This window comes from Hirundo rustica, chromosome 5 (assembly GCF_015227805.2).
Source record: "Hirundo rustica isolate bHirRus1 chromosome 5, bHirRus1.pri.v3, whole genome shotgun sequence".
Lineage (NCBI taxonomy): Eukaryota > Metazoa > Chordata > Aves > Passeriformes > Hirundinidae > Hirundo > Hirundo rustica.
The window spans coordinates 72,086,764-72,105,918 of record NC_053454.1 but is presented as its reverse complement, the minus strand read 5'-3'; the positions used below and the strand labels follow the sequence as shown (position 1 = coordinate 72,105,918).

Here is a 19,155-nt window from a genome sequence, read left to right as displayed (position 1 = left end):
GGACAGCACAAAGCCCTGCTCCTCCCTCGCGTGTCCCGCACCAGCTGCTCCTCAGGGGCACTGCTGGTGATGGACACAGACCCTTTACAAAAACAGAACAAAAAGGCTTTGCTCCCAAAGAGGCTGCAGCCGAAACGTGAAGATAAAGGAACAGCTGAATCCACAGGGGCAAGAAAGGCTGGTTTTGTTCTTTCCGCGCTTTCACGCAGGCAAGAAGCAGGCAGGGCTGAGCTTTTTCAGGAGCAAAACCTGGCCGTAATTTTGCACTCTTGTTCAAAGAAGCTGGTCTGTTTTATTTCCGGGGCAGGCCTTTGTTGCCTGAGTGCTGAAAAGCACTGCAGGTCTCCCACCTGTTGTTCTACCTTGTTGCTCGCTGGAGCGCTCTCTCCCGCACTCACATCCCGTTGGCATACAGAAAGTGCTGGGAACATGGCCGGTGATTTAATTTTGCTCGTGGCTGGCAGCTGTCTCTCTTCTTTCTGCCTTCCAGCGATGTAAGAAGGAGCTGTGGGCTGCACGGCTGAGGTTTGGGGAGATTTCCACCGGTTCTGAAGTATGGGAATTATTTTATGATATGTTGGTTGCTCTGCAACTTTAATTTCTGAGAAGTCCTGAAATTTTTCTCACCAGTTGAGAAATTGTTTACTCTCTCTGCAGTCTGAGAGGGAGTTGGCTCAGTGGGACACATTAATTTTCCCTGTCGGAGAAACTAATTTGTTTTCAATCCTCTTTTGTTTGTGGACTTCTTGGAACCATACTATTATCAGAGCTTCTAACTAGCTGTAAAGTTACCCCAAAGCCATGTTGTGTCTTGATTTGAATCTTATTTAGGCACCTACACAACTGAAAACCTCAAAAATGAGAGTAAATCTGTGAAATCAAATACAATACACCAGTACTGGATGGAAAGTGCAGTTTAAAAAAAAAAAAAGTTTCTAGTAACAAAGTTATATGCTCAGTATCTGAAATGAAATGAGGAAGCAAATCTTTACATTAGGCAACAAAATTATCAGATATTCCATGTTACGTTCTCATCATTACATTTCTTTAAGAGGTCAATGGATCTATTTTATGCCCTCCTGATAACGCCTCTGAGAATCAAGGAATAGGTTGCCCAGGGAAGTGGTGGGATCACCATCCCTGGAAGCGCTCAAAGGGCGTGTGGATGTGGCTCTTGGGACATGGCTTGGTGGTGACCATGGCAGTGCTGGGTTAAGGGCTGTACTCGAGGATCTTGGGGGTCTTTTCCTACCTTAATGATTCTGTCCTGTGATTAGAAGGGGACAACTCTCTGAAGCTCTTTTTGCTGTGCATCAATCTAAAACCGCAGTATAATTTTTAATGCTTGCCGTTATTTTCTTTGAAACATGTTGATTCATATAGTTATGTTTACACCAGGGAACAAGACACATTTTGAAGGCATTTGTGCTATATTGCATGAGATTTAGAGCAAGTTAAAAATAATTACTCTGCCTTTTTTCCGAATATGTATAGCACTGCCAACTCATCTAGCAACCCATTGACGTGGCTTGATTATTTGTTTATTTGTTCTCAAAGCCTCAGCAACATTTGTACCCAGCAGAAAAAAAAAGTTTGAGAATGTGACCCTTCCAGTTAAAAAAAAAAACAACAAAAAAAAAACCAAAAAACCCCACACAACAGAAGGCAAATAAAAAACACTGAAAATTTACATCCTCTTTTCCTGTCATCAGATCAGCTCCAATACACCCTGTGACCTTGGTGCTTCTATCTGGTGGCAATGCTTATCACCACCTTCTGAGAAAGTTCAGCTTGCCTGCCTTGATTTTTAACCTAAAAGTGTGAAGGATTAAAAACAACCAACCAAAAACCCAGACATTTTTCAGAAAAGCATCTTGAAAACTCAAGGGGCTCTACAGATACTGACGCTGCGAAGGGAGGTGAAAAATACCTGTGTTCTTCCTTCTGATGGATAACCTGTGTTAGTTAATCTCAGTTAAAATCACAGAAAAGATGATATAAGTTGCATTTACACTGGCAACCGGACATCAAGCCCAAAGAGAAACTTGTGCAAGACTCTGAGCAGCTGACCTGATTTAAACTATCACAGCTTTCCAGCATGGGTAACCCAACGCAGATTAGTTCGTGGGAGTTCAGACGAGCGTTGTGAAACCAGAACTGCGAGCAGGTGTCATAACCAGTTCATGTGAAGGGAGCAGCCCAACCTGTGACCTTTTCCTGGGAACTAAATGCAACACGTGGAGCACTCAGTGCTCTGTTTGCTCTTCTGTTTATTCTCCTGAGCATCCAGTCCTGACTTAGAAAGGTGCTAATGGGCAATACCACCTACCCGGAGCAGTGATTGAAGTCAGGCTTCACTTAGCAGCCATCAGAGGTACAAGATTAAGCGTCTCAGAACCAGAAGTTATTCAAAGAACCAGGTCAGTTAAAGATTAAGTTGTGCAAGGAATACATAATATGCAGTAGACAACGTGTTATCTAACACCATTCATTAGGAACAGAAGTTTGCGTAATTCCTTAAAAAGAAATTAATTCAGATCCACCGGGAAAAGATACACGAACAATATATTGGTGGGAAAACTGACGTCCACAAACAAAGGTGTCAGGGTCCTTGCCATAAGAAAATCTATGACGTGCTGTCTGTGCCTTCCTAAAGGCAGCAGAGTAATCCAAATTCCTCTGGCAGTCCCAGTAATGCTGACCCACAAAACTTGCGTACCAGCAAGTGTGGAGATGAGTGATTAACATCACATCAATGAACTGGAATTCCTGCCTGTCTCTGCTGCACAGGCACTTGATTGAGGATTATTTGTCTTATTTATTTCCACTTATTTCCATTTATTTCCAGATCATCTCCTAAATTTAAATGCCAGGAAAATATTTTAAACAGCTTGTATCAGAGATTTCAAAAAAGAGAATTTTTAAAACTATCTAATGCTAGTGCTTGACTGTACTCCCACTGGATGGGAGAGCTTTAACTTCAGTGGCAATAAAACCAAAGCTGACTCTCCTTGAAAATTCCACCCATAGTTCTTTTCCTTTCCAGACTAATGTTCTTTCAAATTTATTCTGTGGACAAAACTGTGTGGAGTTTTACCCAATATTCCTGACTGGCTTTTCAATCAAGGTAAATACTTTCTGATTTTATCTTGGACTGAAAAGTTTTACATAACTTTTTAAAATGTTGGTATTATCAGGCAGTAATTGAGCGCAGACATCTTTTCCCCTTCTTTGCATTAACACAGCCTTCCTAGAAGAGCGCTCAGTGACACTGAAATCTCCGTGGCATTTCACAGAGCCCCACCAGCTTTCCCTTCTCTCTGCAAACCGAGGAGCTCTCACAGAGCTAGAACTTGTGACAGCCTAACCTTTGCATTCTCCTTTATTAACCCTTTCCCAGCTAATGTTTTAGAAGCATGAAATCTGTGAGCTGGGGAAAGGATAACTGGCTCATGTCCATCACTCCTCTCCTTCCTAAACAACTTCTCCAGTTTCTCTCTGCTCCAAACCAGTAATTTTTTTGGGGGGGCTCTCTTAGAGTCCCATCTCCACTGTGAACCCAGTGCAAATCCAAAGAAGCCCCTCTCAAGTGAACAAATTGGATATGAAATAGTACAGGTGCTCATAGACAGACACTTGAATCGGGGAAGATCACAGCTGCCAGCCAGCGACACGGGTGCTGTCACACGTAGGTTTTCATTTCATGTCAGAAATGAAAGATTATGATCACCTTCCCTTGAAGTAATGCTTCAGCTACATCCCACAGGTATGTTTACAGGAGCTAATCCAGCACACACTGAAAGCAGTCCTCTGTAATACACACACAGAGTTTAAAACCACAAAATTAACGAGCCCTGCTTAGTCCTGGATGATACAGCTGACCTCCATACCCTGCTATCTATCAAGTGGAGGTGACTTTATACTCTTCCCTCAGAGAGGTCAGAAAGCTAACTTCACTACGCTTCCTTCCATGTCCTTGGATAAAAGCTGCTATATAAATGCAAAGCAGGTTATTAACAACATAAATAGGATTCTCTTCCCAAAACAAACACTCCCCCTTAGCACAAACTGCCTAATAATACAAAATGACAGAGCCAGGTCAAGCCACAGTGCTCCAACCCACTATCCTGTTTCTGGGACATTCACCAGTCCTGGGGCAGGGGGGGTGTGTGTGTGTGTGTGTGTGTGTGTGTGTAAGTATTCCTGTCACTTCCTGAGCTGTCCTTTTGAAGGAATGCTTTTGGATATTTTTGGGCAGCCCTATATCCACCCCTATCTGTAAACCCACGTGAAGAGCCACCTGCAGCAACTGTGTAAGAACACTTGTATCTCTTCTGAATGACTCTTTCCCAAGATAACTACCCAAGTTACGGGTAGCTGTAAAAATTCCCAAAGCAATATAACTAGAACACATAACTAGAGCAGTCAACTGTCTGCAACCCTAATTTTTTAGTTTTCTGACAGTTTTCCCCACCATATTAATCTTTTATTTCTTAGAATTAGCTTCCTTTCTGGGTATGTTGCACATGTTTGCCCACTACAAGTACTTCCATGGTTATGTCCCATCTGTGAAAGGAAGGTAAGAAGTTACCAACTGGGTGCAGGTTAACAGCTCCAGGCTGGGCTGAGAGCCAAGGACTGGTAGTGAAAGGTGATTATAATTGAGTGCAACATGTGTAAAGTGTCTGGAAACCCTCATGGAAGAGGGCTGGGTGTTTCAGCAGGAGCCTAGGTTAGGATGTGCACGTGCTGCAGGCCAGGAGAGAGGAGAGTTTTGATGCTCACCTTGTGGGCACGTGCTTTGCACTGAGCGTAATTTACAGCGACACTCAAAGAGATCTGGAAAGAGAAGCGCAGTTTTGCATCTCAGGGCTGCTGTAGGATGGGAAGCTGCTCCTGCAAGGCTTGCACCGTGCCTGCCTGTCTGCTGTCTGCATTTCCCCTCTGTTAGTCACGTTAAGACCTTTTCTCTAGCCATGCGTGTTGCACTAAAGGAAGCAGGCAAATCTGGCTTTGTGGGCTGAAGGACCTTCACCAGACAGGTACGAGAACAGGGCTCCAGGTAAGCACACATTAATGAATGCTGAGTGCACAGCATCTCCTGCTATGAGTTCTGCTTCCACAAACATTGGCAGCACACCCTCCACTACAAACACTGAAACACATGGTCTGTTTCATGTCACTGAAGGCACTGCACTGTCCTCTGTGTCCTGATCTAAGGCTCTCTTCCACCATCCGTCGACAGTCATGAGAAGAAAATAGCACAGCATACGCTTGTCATAAAATTAAAAGTCTTGCAGTGTCTTCTAGAGGAAACTACAAAGCAATCAGATTATTCTGTAGTGAATAATCCTGCAGCAGCAGGAATACCATCCTACAGGGCTTTTTTCCATGGCTTGTGTACGGATGTTCCCATTCTCCTTCGCTACAGCTCCACCAATCCCTTGCACTCTTTGGAAGAGCTGCTGCTGGGGAGAAGGGAGAGGCTTTTTTCCAGAGCAAATATGTGGAGATAGTTTTATATCTCCAGTAAGAGGTGCAATAATTCAAACAGTGCAATGGACACCAGCTAGAAGACTTGCAACTGCTGAGGAGGTTTGGGGAGCAGAAGCACATAAACGAACAAGCAGAGCATAATGGACTTTTCTTTAATTGACAAATGAAAAAGTCCTTTGTTCAAGACATCTTTGCCGTGCTTTACTTCAGTACTCTTAAACCAAGAGATTCAGCCTCTCAAGGAAATTATGGAAGAGCAGCTGGCTTCATTATTACACAGAGCATCACACTTGGGTGAAACTGATTTTAAATCAAACAGAGGATGTTGAAAACTAGCCTGGCAGCCCCAGGAAATGGTTTTTCCAAGGCCTGCTAGTTATAAAGACAAAGCTAGTATGCATCCTCAAAGAAGGGCTAAGCTAAAGACTCTTTTTGTGCCCTCTTGAAACAGAGAAAATACTTCACCATTTTCATCTAGACATAGCATACCTAGAAAGGCTACTTATATCAAGTCTTTAGGCACATAAACTTAGGTGAGATTCTCAGGCTCTTCCTTTCTGGTCCAAAAATCCACCTCCAAGTCAGAGGGAACATCAGCAGCAGATCTCCCAGCTCACCAAGAGATGTGGATGTAAGGGATATGCACATCTCTCCCTCTGTTCCTTAAGGCTTCTTTCCCACACTCCTACACCCAGAGCTGCAATTAAGTGCTCAGGATTGTCTGTGGTTTTACCTACAGGTCTTCATGTCACAGGATGAGGCAGCTTCATCCTGGAGCCAGTTCCTAAATTCCACATGAAAATTCAGAAACACTGGGGGAATTTTTCCCTTAGAGAGGGTACTAGGAATCTCTTGTCTCTTGCAAAAGTCATGCATGGGAATGGTTTATTACTAAAACACCCCAAGGCAGTGTTCGAGCCATGGTCCTTTCTGATTCCATAGACTTCAACTGTTTTGGAACAGCAGTTTCAGTATAACGTAACATGGACAGCTCATAGCAGCTCATAACTTTCCGCATTCCACTTTGAGGTTAACAGGGTTTTATTTGAGTGTGCTGATTCTGATTTGCTTGATAACCCTGGCTGCAGCTGCTGCAGCTGGGATTGTCAAAAGCTTTCTGGATGAATACCTGGACTTCAGCATAATGGAGAAAAGTCCATCAATTGCTCTGAAGGTTTTTTTCTTTTAAGAAGTAAGTAACGTGGATATTTTGCCTGAACCCCCAAAAGATGATAAGCTACATGTGAATAAAACATCAGAGCTCTTTCCTAATGGCCCATTGCAATGTAAAATGCATGCTTTTCCTGAGCTGTTTACACTTCCTCCTTTCCCTACACTCTTGGAAAAGTTAGTAAGAAAAGACAGAAGGTCACGTCACATCTAAATTTGCAATTAAATGTTCTCTTTCTCCATATAGTATTGCAACCCCAGAAACTAATCATATAAAACTAAACCCATTAATTCACTGAGTAATATAGTTGCAACTGGCAATGAGCCCATCTTACCCATTGTCCTTCAGTTTTGCCAGTGCTTCTGTATCTTCCTGCACTGCTCCTCCTTTCCCTCAGCCATGCCTTCTGTTTTGTGCAAATGTAAAAACACTTCCATGCAATATGCTGCTGCAAGATCCCCATTTTCCAAGTATATCCAATCCCAGTGCTGCATAAGCGTACATGGAAACACTGCTTACTTCAGAAAAGCGTTTAAAGCTTCACTTGGCCCTGCTTCTACAGAGGACTTTTATATTTTGGAATGTACTTACAGTTCAACACATGCTCAAACAGTCTTCTTGTAGAAGTGGGGCGCTCCCGCTTCTGGGGGTGGGCACATCCCAGTCCTCACAGGAAGGCTCCTGAAGACAAGCTGTGCCCAAAACACGACACCTGAGAAGCAGAGAGCCAGCCCAGACAAAAAGAAAACACAGATGCTCGTGTTACAATTGGATGCACTGCACAGTCTCCCACCAAGGCACAGATGGCTGGGGTGTGAGAAAGACTACACAGACGTTCCCGGATTCCTAAAGAATGACCACAGCTATGGGAATCATAAAGGCACAGTGAAAAGTAAACAGACTTTAAAAACAAATTTCTGCCAGAAGAAGGAAAAGTCATGGCTTACCACTGTGAGCTCAAAATACACCAATGACCAATTTCAATGTAGAAGAACAGAGATACAAGGCCACGCCTCTTTTGGCAGCTCCTGGTAATTCAAATTATTTAAGCAATGCTGACTGTACTCATGAGAGACCCAGCAGGAAGAAACCCACCTTGTCATGCCTCTGGAGACACGATTTGGCCAAAAATGCTGCACATTTATAGTGGTGTTCAGTCAAACCCATATAATGAACATGCTTGTTGTCTCTCCGTAGTGTACCGAGGTTGATGACCAGACCACAGGATAATTGAGAGGTGGATCAGAGTCATAGTAACCTTTCAAATTAAAAAGGTGAACACATGCCAGTGGGGCTGGAACAAGATGATCTTTAAGGTTCCTTCCAGCTGAAGTTATCCTGTGATTTTATTAAGTTAGCTCATGATAAAAAGACATGGCCTAGTGCCTGCAGGTAGCAAAGGCTGAAATGGCATTGAAAACCCTAAGATGAAACAAGTACAAAGATGCAAGGCCTGAGTCCAACAATGTTTGCTGAGGAGAAAAGGACAGATCGTGATGGTGAACAGGCTGGAGTTGACACAGCTGCAGAAAGGGCGGCTCTCCATCACCTGCCTTCGGGGTGAAAGTACGTCAGGGCCAGATTTAACAACCACAGAAATCATCAGAAATTCTTCCACTAATTTTCCTTCCATGGGCTGAAATATGAAAAATCCACTTACCAACCTGCCAGTGGTGCCTTCAGCCAGTCACAGTGTTGGAGGTTAGGATTTTTATTTTTTTTTTCCCCCCCTTTGGGAATTTTCTCTCATTTTTTTGCCTAAGAGGTCATAATGACGATACTTATGAGCTAAAAGATGTGGCTGGTAGGAGGAGGAAGGGGAAGGGTGCAGTTTGCTACCATCTCCCATTTACCCATTTTCTCCAACTTCTATGTCCAGCTATGCGTTTCCCTTCTTCCCCCCTACCTCATCTCCACCTTGTCTCCTCCCCTGAAAGCACCTCCCCACTCCCTATTTTTGTTCCCAGCACAGAATAAACACGAAAGGTTGGCTCTGCCACCTCCAACAGAGCCAATTAAGGACCAGCTTCCCTGTAGCATCTGCCTGAGCTCAGGCCGCTCCTCAGAGCACAGGAAGCTTTGGGAGCCCACCTTGCTGGAGAAAGGGACACCGAGGCAGGAGGCGGTGAAGCGCATCCCACGCCACAGCTCGTCACAGCACTCTGGGCTCTGCCGCACAGGGACAGCCGCTGGGGATGCAGGGATCCGCTGGCTGCTGACCCTGCTGGAGCAAGAGGGGCGTCCTGGGATGGGCCAACCCAGCCTGTTACTGCTGAGGTCTAACACCTGTGACTGCACCAGGTGCCCCGAGGCAGCCATACAGAAAATGCAGGGCTGATTCAGACCTGCCTGCACGAAGCTTCCCTCCCCTCCGCGGAAAATTGCTCACTGAGACGCAAGAGTGGGGCAAGACATGATCCATATACACCAGGTATATGACTCATATAACCATCTTTTATTTGGATTTCTTTTTTTTTTTTTTTTTTTTTTTTTCTCATTTGTTCTTGTTTTGTTTCTTTTTTCTTTAAAAGCAGTGTGTTAACATCAGGTATTTTTCTATGTTTTCAGACTCTGTACAGGTCTTAAAAGGAAATAAGCAATGCTTAATGTACAAAGTAAAACCAGAAAACTAGAAAAATCTGAATAAAATGGAGCAAGTTGCTGTCAGGGATACAGTACAAATTAGTAATTAGATGTCATCTGAAGTGCAATACCACTGCAGTAAGGATGAGTCAAGGAATGAAATAAAAATACTCTATTTTAAACAAACAGTATATATATATATATATAATATATATATATTTATATGTATATATTTTACAGATAGTAGACCCAGTGATATCTGTAGAATTGTAAAAACATATTTACAAATGACTTTTTTTTTAAAACATTACATATACATCAGCACCATAGTAAGAAAGGGAAAAAAAACAAACCAAAAAACCCAGTCAATCCAAATCTAATAAAACCTATTCCCTAGTACTTGATCCCAGTACGGAGTATTTGGAGGAAGCTTTACAAGACAACAGAGACTCGTCTTCCCCACCATTTATCATCGAGGCCTGTATCTCCCCGAAGCTCGCACGGTGGTCGGTGTGCGTTCCTAAGTTCCCTTTCCCACCTCCGCGCTGAGGTGAGCCCTGACCGCTCTCACGCAAGGCACGGGCGCCGTGCTGTCCCCAGCGCCGTCCCCTGCCCAGCAGGGCGGCTGCCCCCTCCCCCTGTCACAGCTCTGTCACACAGGTGTGTGCCCCGTGCTCACGCTGACACACACACGGAGCCACGGCTCCCTTCAGGCTGCTGCTTCTCCCAGCGTTTGCTGATCCCTTCCATTCTCACCAAGAGATGCTGACCCAGAGGATGAACCCAAAGCTTTGGCTGGTGCTCCCTTCCACTGAATTAGGGCCCGACCTGGCTCCTACGGAAGCAGCAGGCATGCTAACCATGCTCGTCATCCTCAGCAGGAGCTGGAATCAGGCCTTGTGCTGTATTTTAGAAAGGGGTCAGCTAAAAGAGACGCCATTAAAGCCAGTTTTAAAAGTGTAGCAGTCAGGGCAGGCTGGATGGATGGCTCACCTTGAGCACATTAAAAATGCAGCTTGTCTGGCTGCACTGCAGCATTTAGAACAGGTAATTCCCCCCCACCAGGCAAGCCCAGCAAGGGAAATTGCTCAAAAGAGAGCCTCAATGGGGCACTGAGATGGTTCCAGACTCCTTTGCTCTCCCTCTTTCATGTGATGCATGCCTGTGCTCCACAGGGAAAGGCAGGACGTGAAACGGCCAAGCGCCAAGGCCCTCAGCCTCCACGGAATTCAGGGGCTCAGCTGGGCCCAGGGAGAGCAGCACAGAAGGAGGTGATCAGGAGCTGGGGAATTGGGACCGGCGCTAGTACACTGCTGCAGAGCACGACTCACGGCTCCCAGAGGCCAGGGCTAGGCCAGAGGGTGCTAAAGCTCTGGACTGTGGGTCATGTTAACATTTTTTATATGCAGAATTATATAACCTGATAAGCAGCTCTCAGCTGAAAACACTAAAGAGGTAATAGGTTCCAGAAAACAGCCTCCAACTGCAGTTTGGGAACCCTGCTGTACCTACTCAGAACGGCTGGTGACTTCAGCGTTGTGTGAGATCCATCACAACTTCACCACAGGGCTGCCCGGCCCTGGTGCAAGCAGTGGGGATATTGATACATCCTTGTTACCTAAAACCTTATTTGGGCAGATCCCATGTTTGTAGTATCAATTATTTTACCCACTCATGAATGTTCTGTACAGTGGCCCTTCACTGACTCCTGTTCTTCAGGTACTGCAGTGGATTTTATTCCAGCAAACCAGAGAGATTAGACCACACATCTGCTTAAAACTGATTGTATCACATCGAGAGTCCAGACACCCTGGGGTAATACTAGCTGCCAAACCTGCACTTTTCAAGAGGGGAGGAGAAAGTCTTCCTGTGGTGCCAAACCCTCACTGTGATGTTTTCTCATGCCTGTTTTCAACTCTCCTGCCTGGCCCTTTGTGGCTTGCCTGAGGAAAAAAGTGCAGCCAGCTCAGCTTGCTTTACACTGAAGGAATGGGAGGGGAAGGGAGTGAACTGAGAACATTCCAGGGATGAAGGAGAGGGAAGGACCAGCTGAGGAGCTCTGCTAATGTCTCTTGGTACCTCTCAGCCCCCTTAAACACCCCAGGCAGCTGGGCCATGCCAAGTGCTCTGACTTGGGAAGAACTATTTCAAGTCTCAAGGGGACTAAGCAATTCATTAAGTTAACCCGCCACTAGGCTGTCTCCAGCAGCAGTCACATTATCAATCTGCCCCCACAACACTGCCAAATTTATGTTCTTCTACGCTTGTAGTGGGGTTTATCGCTCTGCAGTGGAAACGGTGACCTCCCTGTGATTGTTTAGGGTTGTCACACGAGTGTTGCGCATTCCCTCGGGACAGCCCACGGCCAGCCCCATGGCCTGGCTCTCCCAGACCTGCTTGCCCCCGGGGTTAAGCCTGTTTCTGACCAGGGCCTGTGCAATGGCACCTGGATATCTGCAGGCTGTGCTCCCAGCTCTTGCATCTGCTTCCCTGGAAGCTGCAATGTGCACAGCCGTAGAGGGTGGGAGATATCTGGACCACCCCACCCCACCCCACCGTGCAGTGAAGCCTTGTTTCAAGTGGGGAGAGAACGGATATTCCCAGCCAGACGCATCAGCTGGCTTTTCCAGTTTCCCCATTCTTCCCCCCACACACACAGAGTGGGCGCTGCCACGCAACGAAGCTTGCTTGGTGACAGTTTAGGGATGCCGATGTTTTCATTGTCCCCTGAATCTTCCAAAGTTGGCCACAGATCAGCTTGGTTCGCACAATCAAAACCAAAAGAAAACAAAATGACCCCAAACCAACACAAACGAAAACCAACAATCCAGGGGTGGGGAGAACATCTGACTCCCTCTTTGCCTGTTCAAACATAACAGAACGTAACCAAAGCTCCAGACTATACAATCCCATTCACTGGGGGTTTCCAAACAACTCATCAAGTTCTTGAATCCACTCATCCCCTGGTCCGTTCTTAATAATGGAGTCTACAAGGTCCGTGCCCTCTGCTAAACCGGAGAATGACGGCCCCGCTCCTCCATTACTGTAGCTGTAAGACATGTCCTGAGCGGCATTCCTCTCATAGGCCTGACCCTGGCCGCTCTGAGCAAAGGTACCGCCCGGCATCTGCTGCGTTGGGGGCTGGCTGAAGCCCGACATGGCGGGCACCCCTTGGCTTATTGCTGGCATCACCATCGGCCTGGCCTGGCCGCCTGCCTGCTGCCCGGGGAGCGGCTGCAGTAATTGTCTCCCCAGCGCTGGGTTCAGGGCTCGCACTGTCCCACTCGCGTCCACAACCGACTGATTGAGCCCCTGTGGGAAGTGCTGCTTGGAGAGCCGCGGCTGCCCGGACGGCACGGCGTACGTGGTGCCGTTGTTGAAGGGCCCCATTTCACCACTAGTCCTCCCAGGTATGCCTTGCAGGCCTCGCTGCTGCCAGTTCTGCGTTCCTTGAGGGACGGTCCCCATCAGGTTTTGAAGCCGTGGCGCTTGCGGCCTCGGCAAGACCTGGCCCACGGGTCCTTTCATCGGCTGCTGATGCTGGGGGAGAGCGGAGTTTACCAGCATGTTCTGACCAAAACTGCCAACCATTCCCACCGCTTGTCCAGAGGCAGGCTGCCTTGCTCCCTGGCCTGCGCTGTGTGCCATGTTCATGCCGCTTTGGTTTGGGTGCTGCATCATTTGGCTCATCCCTGTGCTCATGCTGTACATTCCTGGCTGGCTGGAAGAGGCGTTGCTGTAAGGAGTCACGCCCATATCCGACTGGCCCGCAGTGGTGGGCAGCGTGCTCGGGGTCTGGGAGGGACCCATGGCCATCATGCTCGCGTTCTGGGCCATCATTCGGGATGTCCTCATGCTCTGGAGCGCTACTTGGTTTCTCACAGCCGCTATATCCTGGGGTGAACCTGCACCAAAAAGGGAGGAAGGTAAGAAAAAGCCCACAACCCTGTAAATCTTAATTAACACACTCTCTTGCATAAGAGGGAATCTGTAGGATCATCCTCGGAGGCACTCATCTTCTTCAGCTACACCTAAATCCAGCTTCTGGCGAGCAAACGGGAAAACTCCTGCCGGTCTTCTTCATTAGCAGCAAAGCAGCTGAACTTCAGTTTACCGTTCGAAGGTCTCTTTTAGATATCTCCATTGTCTTTCAAAAGTAAGCCTTGAAAATGGAAATGTCAGTCTCAGAAGGCCAATCAATTTTTTTAATAGCTCAGGAGGCATAAATGAATGGATTTTCTATAGCACTGCTACTGATTAATTCTACGGAAAGAAGAAAAATCGGGTTTTTGTGGACAATTAAAGCAGGGAGAGTGTATTAGTGAATCGATACTATAAGCACATTTTACTTCACCTTAGGCCAGTGATGGGAAACCAGAAAATCCTAGCCTTGTTAAATTCCGCACTGTGACAGATAACCATGCTTGTGTCTTACATTCAGGGGTAGGGGGGAGCTATTGATTTCTGGGAAGCCGGTACGCTTCTATATGCACTATCTTTATTTAAAGACAATTACCTGGAGCTCAGATTATGCCATGGATTCATCGTGGATTTGAGTCACTACCAAATGCAATGGTCAGATTTGAGTCACTAACTAAACAGTCAAATTCTTCACATTTGAGTCACTGACTAAATACAACACTCGGCAGGTGAAGCTCGGAGTGTATGAGGCGCACAACGGCTCCAGGCTCAAATGTTATTAAAGGCCAGGTGTAAATATAAAATCACTACTTAAGAGTTCAGAGCTGTACAACAGAATCTGAATGTTCTTCCATCAGCCCCTATTTGTTGTCCCTCAGTGGCAGACAACAACCCTGAACATCCATGGGGGGCGGATAACACTGGTCCCTGGTATTGATGCTGGCTTGCTTTCCATGAGAAACGGCTCTGGATAAAGGAAGCAACATTTCTATAGGTGTCATTCTATTACATAACGCAGAGGTTGGCTACAGCTCCACTTTTTGCAGCACCACGAGCTTCTGGTGGGTGCTTTTAGCTGCGGCACACAGCTAAATGAAACATTTTGTAGCATGAAGTGAGACAGTCTGGATCGCACTGGAACAGGCCACATGTAGTGGCAGCTTTTACTTTATTCATGCTATCAAACTGCTTTCTTAGTGATTGGCACTGGGGTTCCCTTGATTTTTCTTAACTTGGATCAGCTCCTTCCATGATTAGAAACAGTCTTTTTACTCCAGCAAGTGCTTAAGATACAGATAATGTTAAAATCTTAATGCATCTTTAGCTATTTGTTTAATTGAAAATGGCAGTTGAAAAGCTCCAAAGAAGTCGCTAACAGCGAGTGGCTCACATACTACTTTTGTTAACTACTGTACTTGGCATAAGTGACAGGAGATCAGACAAGGAGTAGTTAAAAGAGAGATGCAACAGATTTCAAGGTTTTAGGCCACCTTCCGGTCTCCTTTACACACAACCTACTGCACTGGATTACATTTATGAGACTAAAAAGGAAAAAAATGGTGAGCTATTTAAATTAGCTCATTTATGAAAATGGATTCCTTGCTCTGTCATATTAGCCTGAACTCTCTTCCCTGTTTCTTTTAAATAATACATACAAAAGGCAGTGTCTCAAAGAAGCACGAGTGCAGAGAGATTGTATGTGGACGGCTGTGCACACACTTCATGATTTTGGAAATGAATTATTGGGGAAAAAAGTAATTTCATACAGAACGTATGGTGCCAAAGATAAAAATGAGGAGGTGATTAGAGGAAGCCACCCTGATATATGCCAGTAGGAGATGTGGCTGCCTGTTCACATCCTGGGAACCAGAATGGCAATGTGAAATGTCCAGAATTGCCTCCCTTGTTTTCTGTTGCATCTACATGATATTATCATGAATATACAGCACAAGCGTGTGTGTTCATCTCATGCCTATATAGAAATTATGGTTAGTGGAGACATCCAGCTGATGCTTTGCACCTAAAAAGCTCAAAATTAACTTCTTTTCCTGAGCCAAAATGAGCGCACTTGCATTCTTCAGTTACCTGGAAGCACATCAAAATAATACTTGTGCTTCTTTTGAGATCATTAAAAAATTCTCTATTTACATGTCACTGTGTTTCCCACACCTGACATTTATCAGTCCCTTCCCCAGATAAGCATGACTTCTCGGAAATTCTCTGCTCATCGAATTAGATACAGTGGGGAATGAAGGAGGAGCAACAAAACCAAGATACAGTCAGAAATGCTGGCAAGGAAAAAAACCTCTTAAGAGTAGAGGCCAACAAGATGAATCCATGAATGAATCCATGACATCTGGATGTCAAAGAGGAAAAGCAAATGTAAAAAAAAAAAAAAAAAAAAAAAAAGAAGCAAACAGTTTTCACTGAAGGGAGCAGAAAGGAAAAGATAAACTTAACTGAATACTGAATATGCTAACTTGGGCATTCCCCTTTGGTAAAATACGTGGTGTGTGCAACAGCCTGCATTCCTCTTCCTCTTCTGGCACACTGCTTAAACCCTAGGAGTCACAAACTGCACAACCTTTCACACATTTGCTACCTCAAAGGCACTGACTCCGAAACAGGAAAAACAATTTGACTTTTACCTTGGAATTGGTTGACCTGTTGCACTGGATACGGGCCTCGCTGTTGGTGCAGATGCTGCCGAGGCAAATGTGACTGCTGCTGCATCTGCTGAAAATGAAGGACAGAAAGAAAGCAGAAGAGAAAGAGATGGTTAGTTAATTAATTAATTAATTAATGGGCTGGTGGCAAAACTGCAGAACTTGCAGTGGTTCTTATCTGGTGAGGTGTTCTGGAGAGACAGGCAGAGTCTTCTGGAGAGTCCTCCTGAGTACTCAGGAGCGCTCATACTCTTTTTGGCTCAAAAAGGAACGTGCACTGAGGCCAACATCATCGCTCCTTACTTACAGCCATTTCATCCTGACCCCTACAGCTTAGCTGTCTTCAGGCAGAAAAGAGAGGGAGGTACGTGAACTAACTCTGCTCACCTAGGTCTAAGGGAAACTGTAGCCACAAACACACGCTTTCCTTTCCTCAGTTCTGCCAAGGTCCAGAGGTTTGTGTTCCCGGTGCAAGCCTTTGCTCCATGCCTGCACTTTCAACACTCAGCTGCAACGGTTACTGCATCCTGAACCAAGCACTGCAGCCTTGGAACGTTCCTGAGCCAAACCAGAAATGGATTACTAAGGCATGTTTCCTTTTGTGCCTCAGTGAATGATATTTGGGGAGTGGTGACTGCAAAATGCTCCCTTGATCCAGACCACATTGCTCCGCTGTGGTTGTTTTCTATGAATACTTGTGAATATTCTAAAACAGAATCAAGGGCTGATTATAGAAACAGAGCTTTCAGATGCTAAGGTGTACTCAACTAAGCGCTTACTGAAAGGGCATGTCTTGGAGCATCATCTGCAGCTGTACAAATACTGTGTCCAAAAGCAGTGATGTGTAACAAAGGTGTGAGAATGGCAGAGATAGGAAAGAAGGAAGTACTGCATCCCTGCATTCATAGCTGTGTGTTACACACCAGCAAATGGAAAGAGGGGCTCTCCTTAGGCACAAACTACCCCAAAGCTAGGAGCCTGAGGACTGTGACTTTACCACTTCTCATCTCTGAAAAGTGTGTCAGCACACTTGACAGCCTCAGCTTGGTGGCTTTTTAACACTTTTAGGCTCGCCTTCAGCATCCAAGTCACTGACTGGCTCTTGGCTTAATGCATGTGAATTGGCCCAATCCACGGGATGCATTACGGCATCCTTACTCTCAGGCACTTGTTCATGCTTGAATCAGTTCAGGCATCTTTATCCTAAATGTTTCTAGGAGCATCCTTCCTGTTCACTGAGAGTAAATCTTTCTGCTTCTCAGGAGCAACGAGACAAAGGTGGGAGACAATCTGTATTTCTGTGGTTACGTGGCATGCATGTGTTCAAACACAAATTTAAGCATAGGGCCTTAAGCTGTTTTTCCTTAGTAAGAGAGGAGAAGCAAAACTTAAAGCTGCTGCTGACCTACCAGAGCATTATCTAAATAACAATAGGGGGCTGCAACTTTAAACTTGAGTATGATCTTGTAGGAACTCAACAGTGTGACTTTCCACTGGCTTTCTCTTGGGCTGCTTTAAAACTAAAGCTGAATCAAACACACACCACTGCTCAGACTGCGTAGTTTAACATCCATATTGCAAAGTACAGGAGCTCAGGAAGCCAGGTGACAGCTCCAATGCAGCTCTTCCACACCGCCATTGCCAGAGGTGGTTTTACTGTCCTCCCACTTCAGTCTCTGGTTCTCCCCTTGCTGCTCTCTCTCCCTTATATGACCTAATTGCTCCTACTGGCACTCAATAACCAGATTAAGGAATTGGCCTGGGTGAACAGTAACATTTTTCTTTACTAATGTCCATTCTTTCTCCGAGATCCCTGTGCAGCTGTGCGCAGATTTTGCCAATGTAAGACCACAATCGGAGCTAGGGGAGAGGACCTGTGACTGTAACTGCAGCTGAGTCTGCTTCTGCTGGAGTGAATGCACCATTAGATGCCAGGCTAGGAGCTGACTTTTCCAGTGCCTAAAATCCAACGTGACTATCCAGTCCACCACTGGAAACTGGGTGATATTTGCCAAGCTAACGGTAGGACTGATACAGTTGCCTATTCTTTGACAACCATCGCTGAAATACCCTGAGAGGACCCGCAGAGAGAGAATCCCCGAATCTAGAGGGAAGGGCTGGTGCTGCACTGTCCGTAGCGCTCACGCTCATCCCAGCACGCGTCGGAGGCAGACCGATACTGTACCTGCTCCGCTAAGATCTGCTGCTGCTGCTGCTGCCTCTGCTCTCGGAGAAACTGCTGTTTCTGCTGCTCCATCACATGGAGCTGCGCTCTCTGCTCGATCAGCATCTGCTTCATGATGGCTGCCTGGGGCTGGCTCCCGAGGAAGGGCCCCCCGGAGCCGGTGCCCGTGACTATGCTGCCGGAGCCGGCCGGGACAGAAGGCTGCATGGGCCCCGCGGGCCGCGACAATCCCACCTGGTGCTCCTGTGCAAAGAGAGAGGGAATGCCTTGTAACTGGGTGCTCCACAGCGGAGGGAAAGCACTGCTCGCCCAGCTGAGGAGGCACAGGGGCTGTGGGTGAAGCCTGGAGCCTGGAGAAAGCGAGTCCTTGGAAAGATGCTCATGGCTTGTGACCGAGCCATGGACTGCTCCCTGCAGGGAATAGATTCCTCTTTTCTCATGGAATTCAAAGCCCCTCGGGTAAAGCGGGAGCACTTTATAATTAATTAATAGTGAAATAATGAAGTTGAGAGCTAAGTTTTTTTTCATGCTTCAGAGTCATGTTTTTCTAAATTTTTCTCCCTTCTCAAGGAGACAAGTATATTTTCTCTTTCTTTCCATTTCCCTCTCTTTGTAACAGCAATTTAACGTAGCCCCCTGGATCGAGGAGCCAAGGTCTCAGGTGCACACAACGAACAGTGGGAGCTGGCAGCACTAATTCTTCTCCAGAACCTCAGGATTTAACCCCATTATGTGTTTATTCAAGATTTACATCCTGTAGCCCTGGTGTGTGTGTGGCTGGAAGGAATCAGGGCAAGCGCCTTCCCTGCACACACCTCACTCTCTCTTCATGTTCTAAATCCGATTTGGGGGACGGGATCCGGGTCGGGATCAGCGGAGCCCTCCCGGCGCCGCGCTGCCGGCAAGTGGCGCTGCCGACCCGCGGCGGGGCCGGAGCGTTCCCGGAGCATTCCCGGGGAGCGTTCCCAGAGAGCATTCCCGGGGGAAAATTCCCGGGGAGCGTTCCCTGAGAGCATTCCCGGGGAGCATTCCTGGAGCATTCCCGGGGAGCGTTCCCAGAGAGCATTCCCGGGGGAAAGTTCCCGGGGAGTGTTCCCGGAGCATTCCCGGGGAGCATTCCTGGAGCATTCCCG

General features: G+C 46.4%; 2 protein-coding genes across 7 annotated transcripts in view; one reads left to right on the top strand and one right to left on the bottom strand.

Annotated features, from left to right (window-relative positions):
* Window positions 1-429: 429 nt before the first annotated feature.
* Window positions 430-7,897, top strand: MGST2 (microsomal glutathione S-transferase 2). Its single transcript, XM_040065413.1, is given in 6 exon segments — window positions 430-453; window positions 455-553; window positions 3,047-3,113; window positions 4,465-4,579; window positions 6,526-6,670; window positions 7,865-7,897. Coding segments are annotated over 6 exon segments (483 nt in total).
* A 1,607-nt stretch (window positions 7,898-9,504) lies between these two features.
* MAML3 (mastermind like transcriptional coactivator 3) overlaps window positions 9,505-19,155 on the bottom strand; it is a 232,396-nt gene continuing 222,745 nt past the window's right edge. For 4 of the 6 annotated variants that reach the window (XM_040064986.1, XM_040064988.2, XM_058420705.1 and 1 more), the window contains 3 exons: window positions 18,023-18,265; window positions 15,820-15,907; window positions 9,505-13,155 (listed from right to left, as the gene is read on the bottom strand). In XM_040064986.1, coding sequence (XP_039920920.1) covers window positions 12,164-13,155; window positions 15,820-15,907; window positions 18,023-18,265 — 1,323 coding nt within the window. In that variant the 3' untranslated portion in view covers window positions 9,505-12,163. The remainder of the gene's footprint in view (window positions 13,156-15,819; window positions 15,908-18,022; window positions 18,266-19,155) is intronic. The other 2 variants (XM_040064987.1, XM_058420704.1) reach the window with 2 other exon arrangements.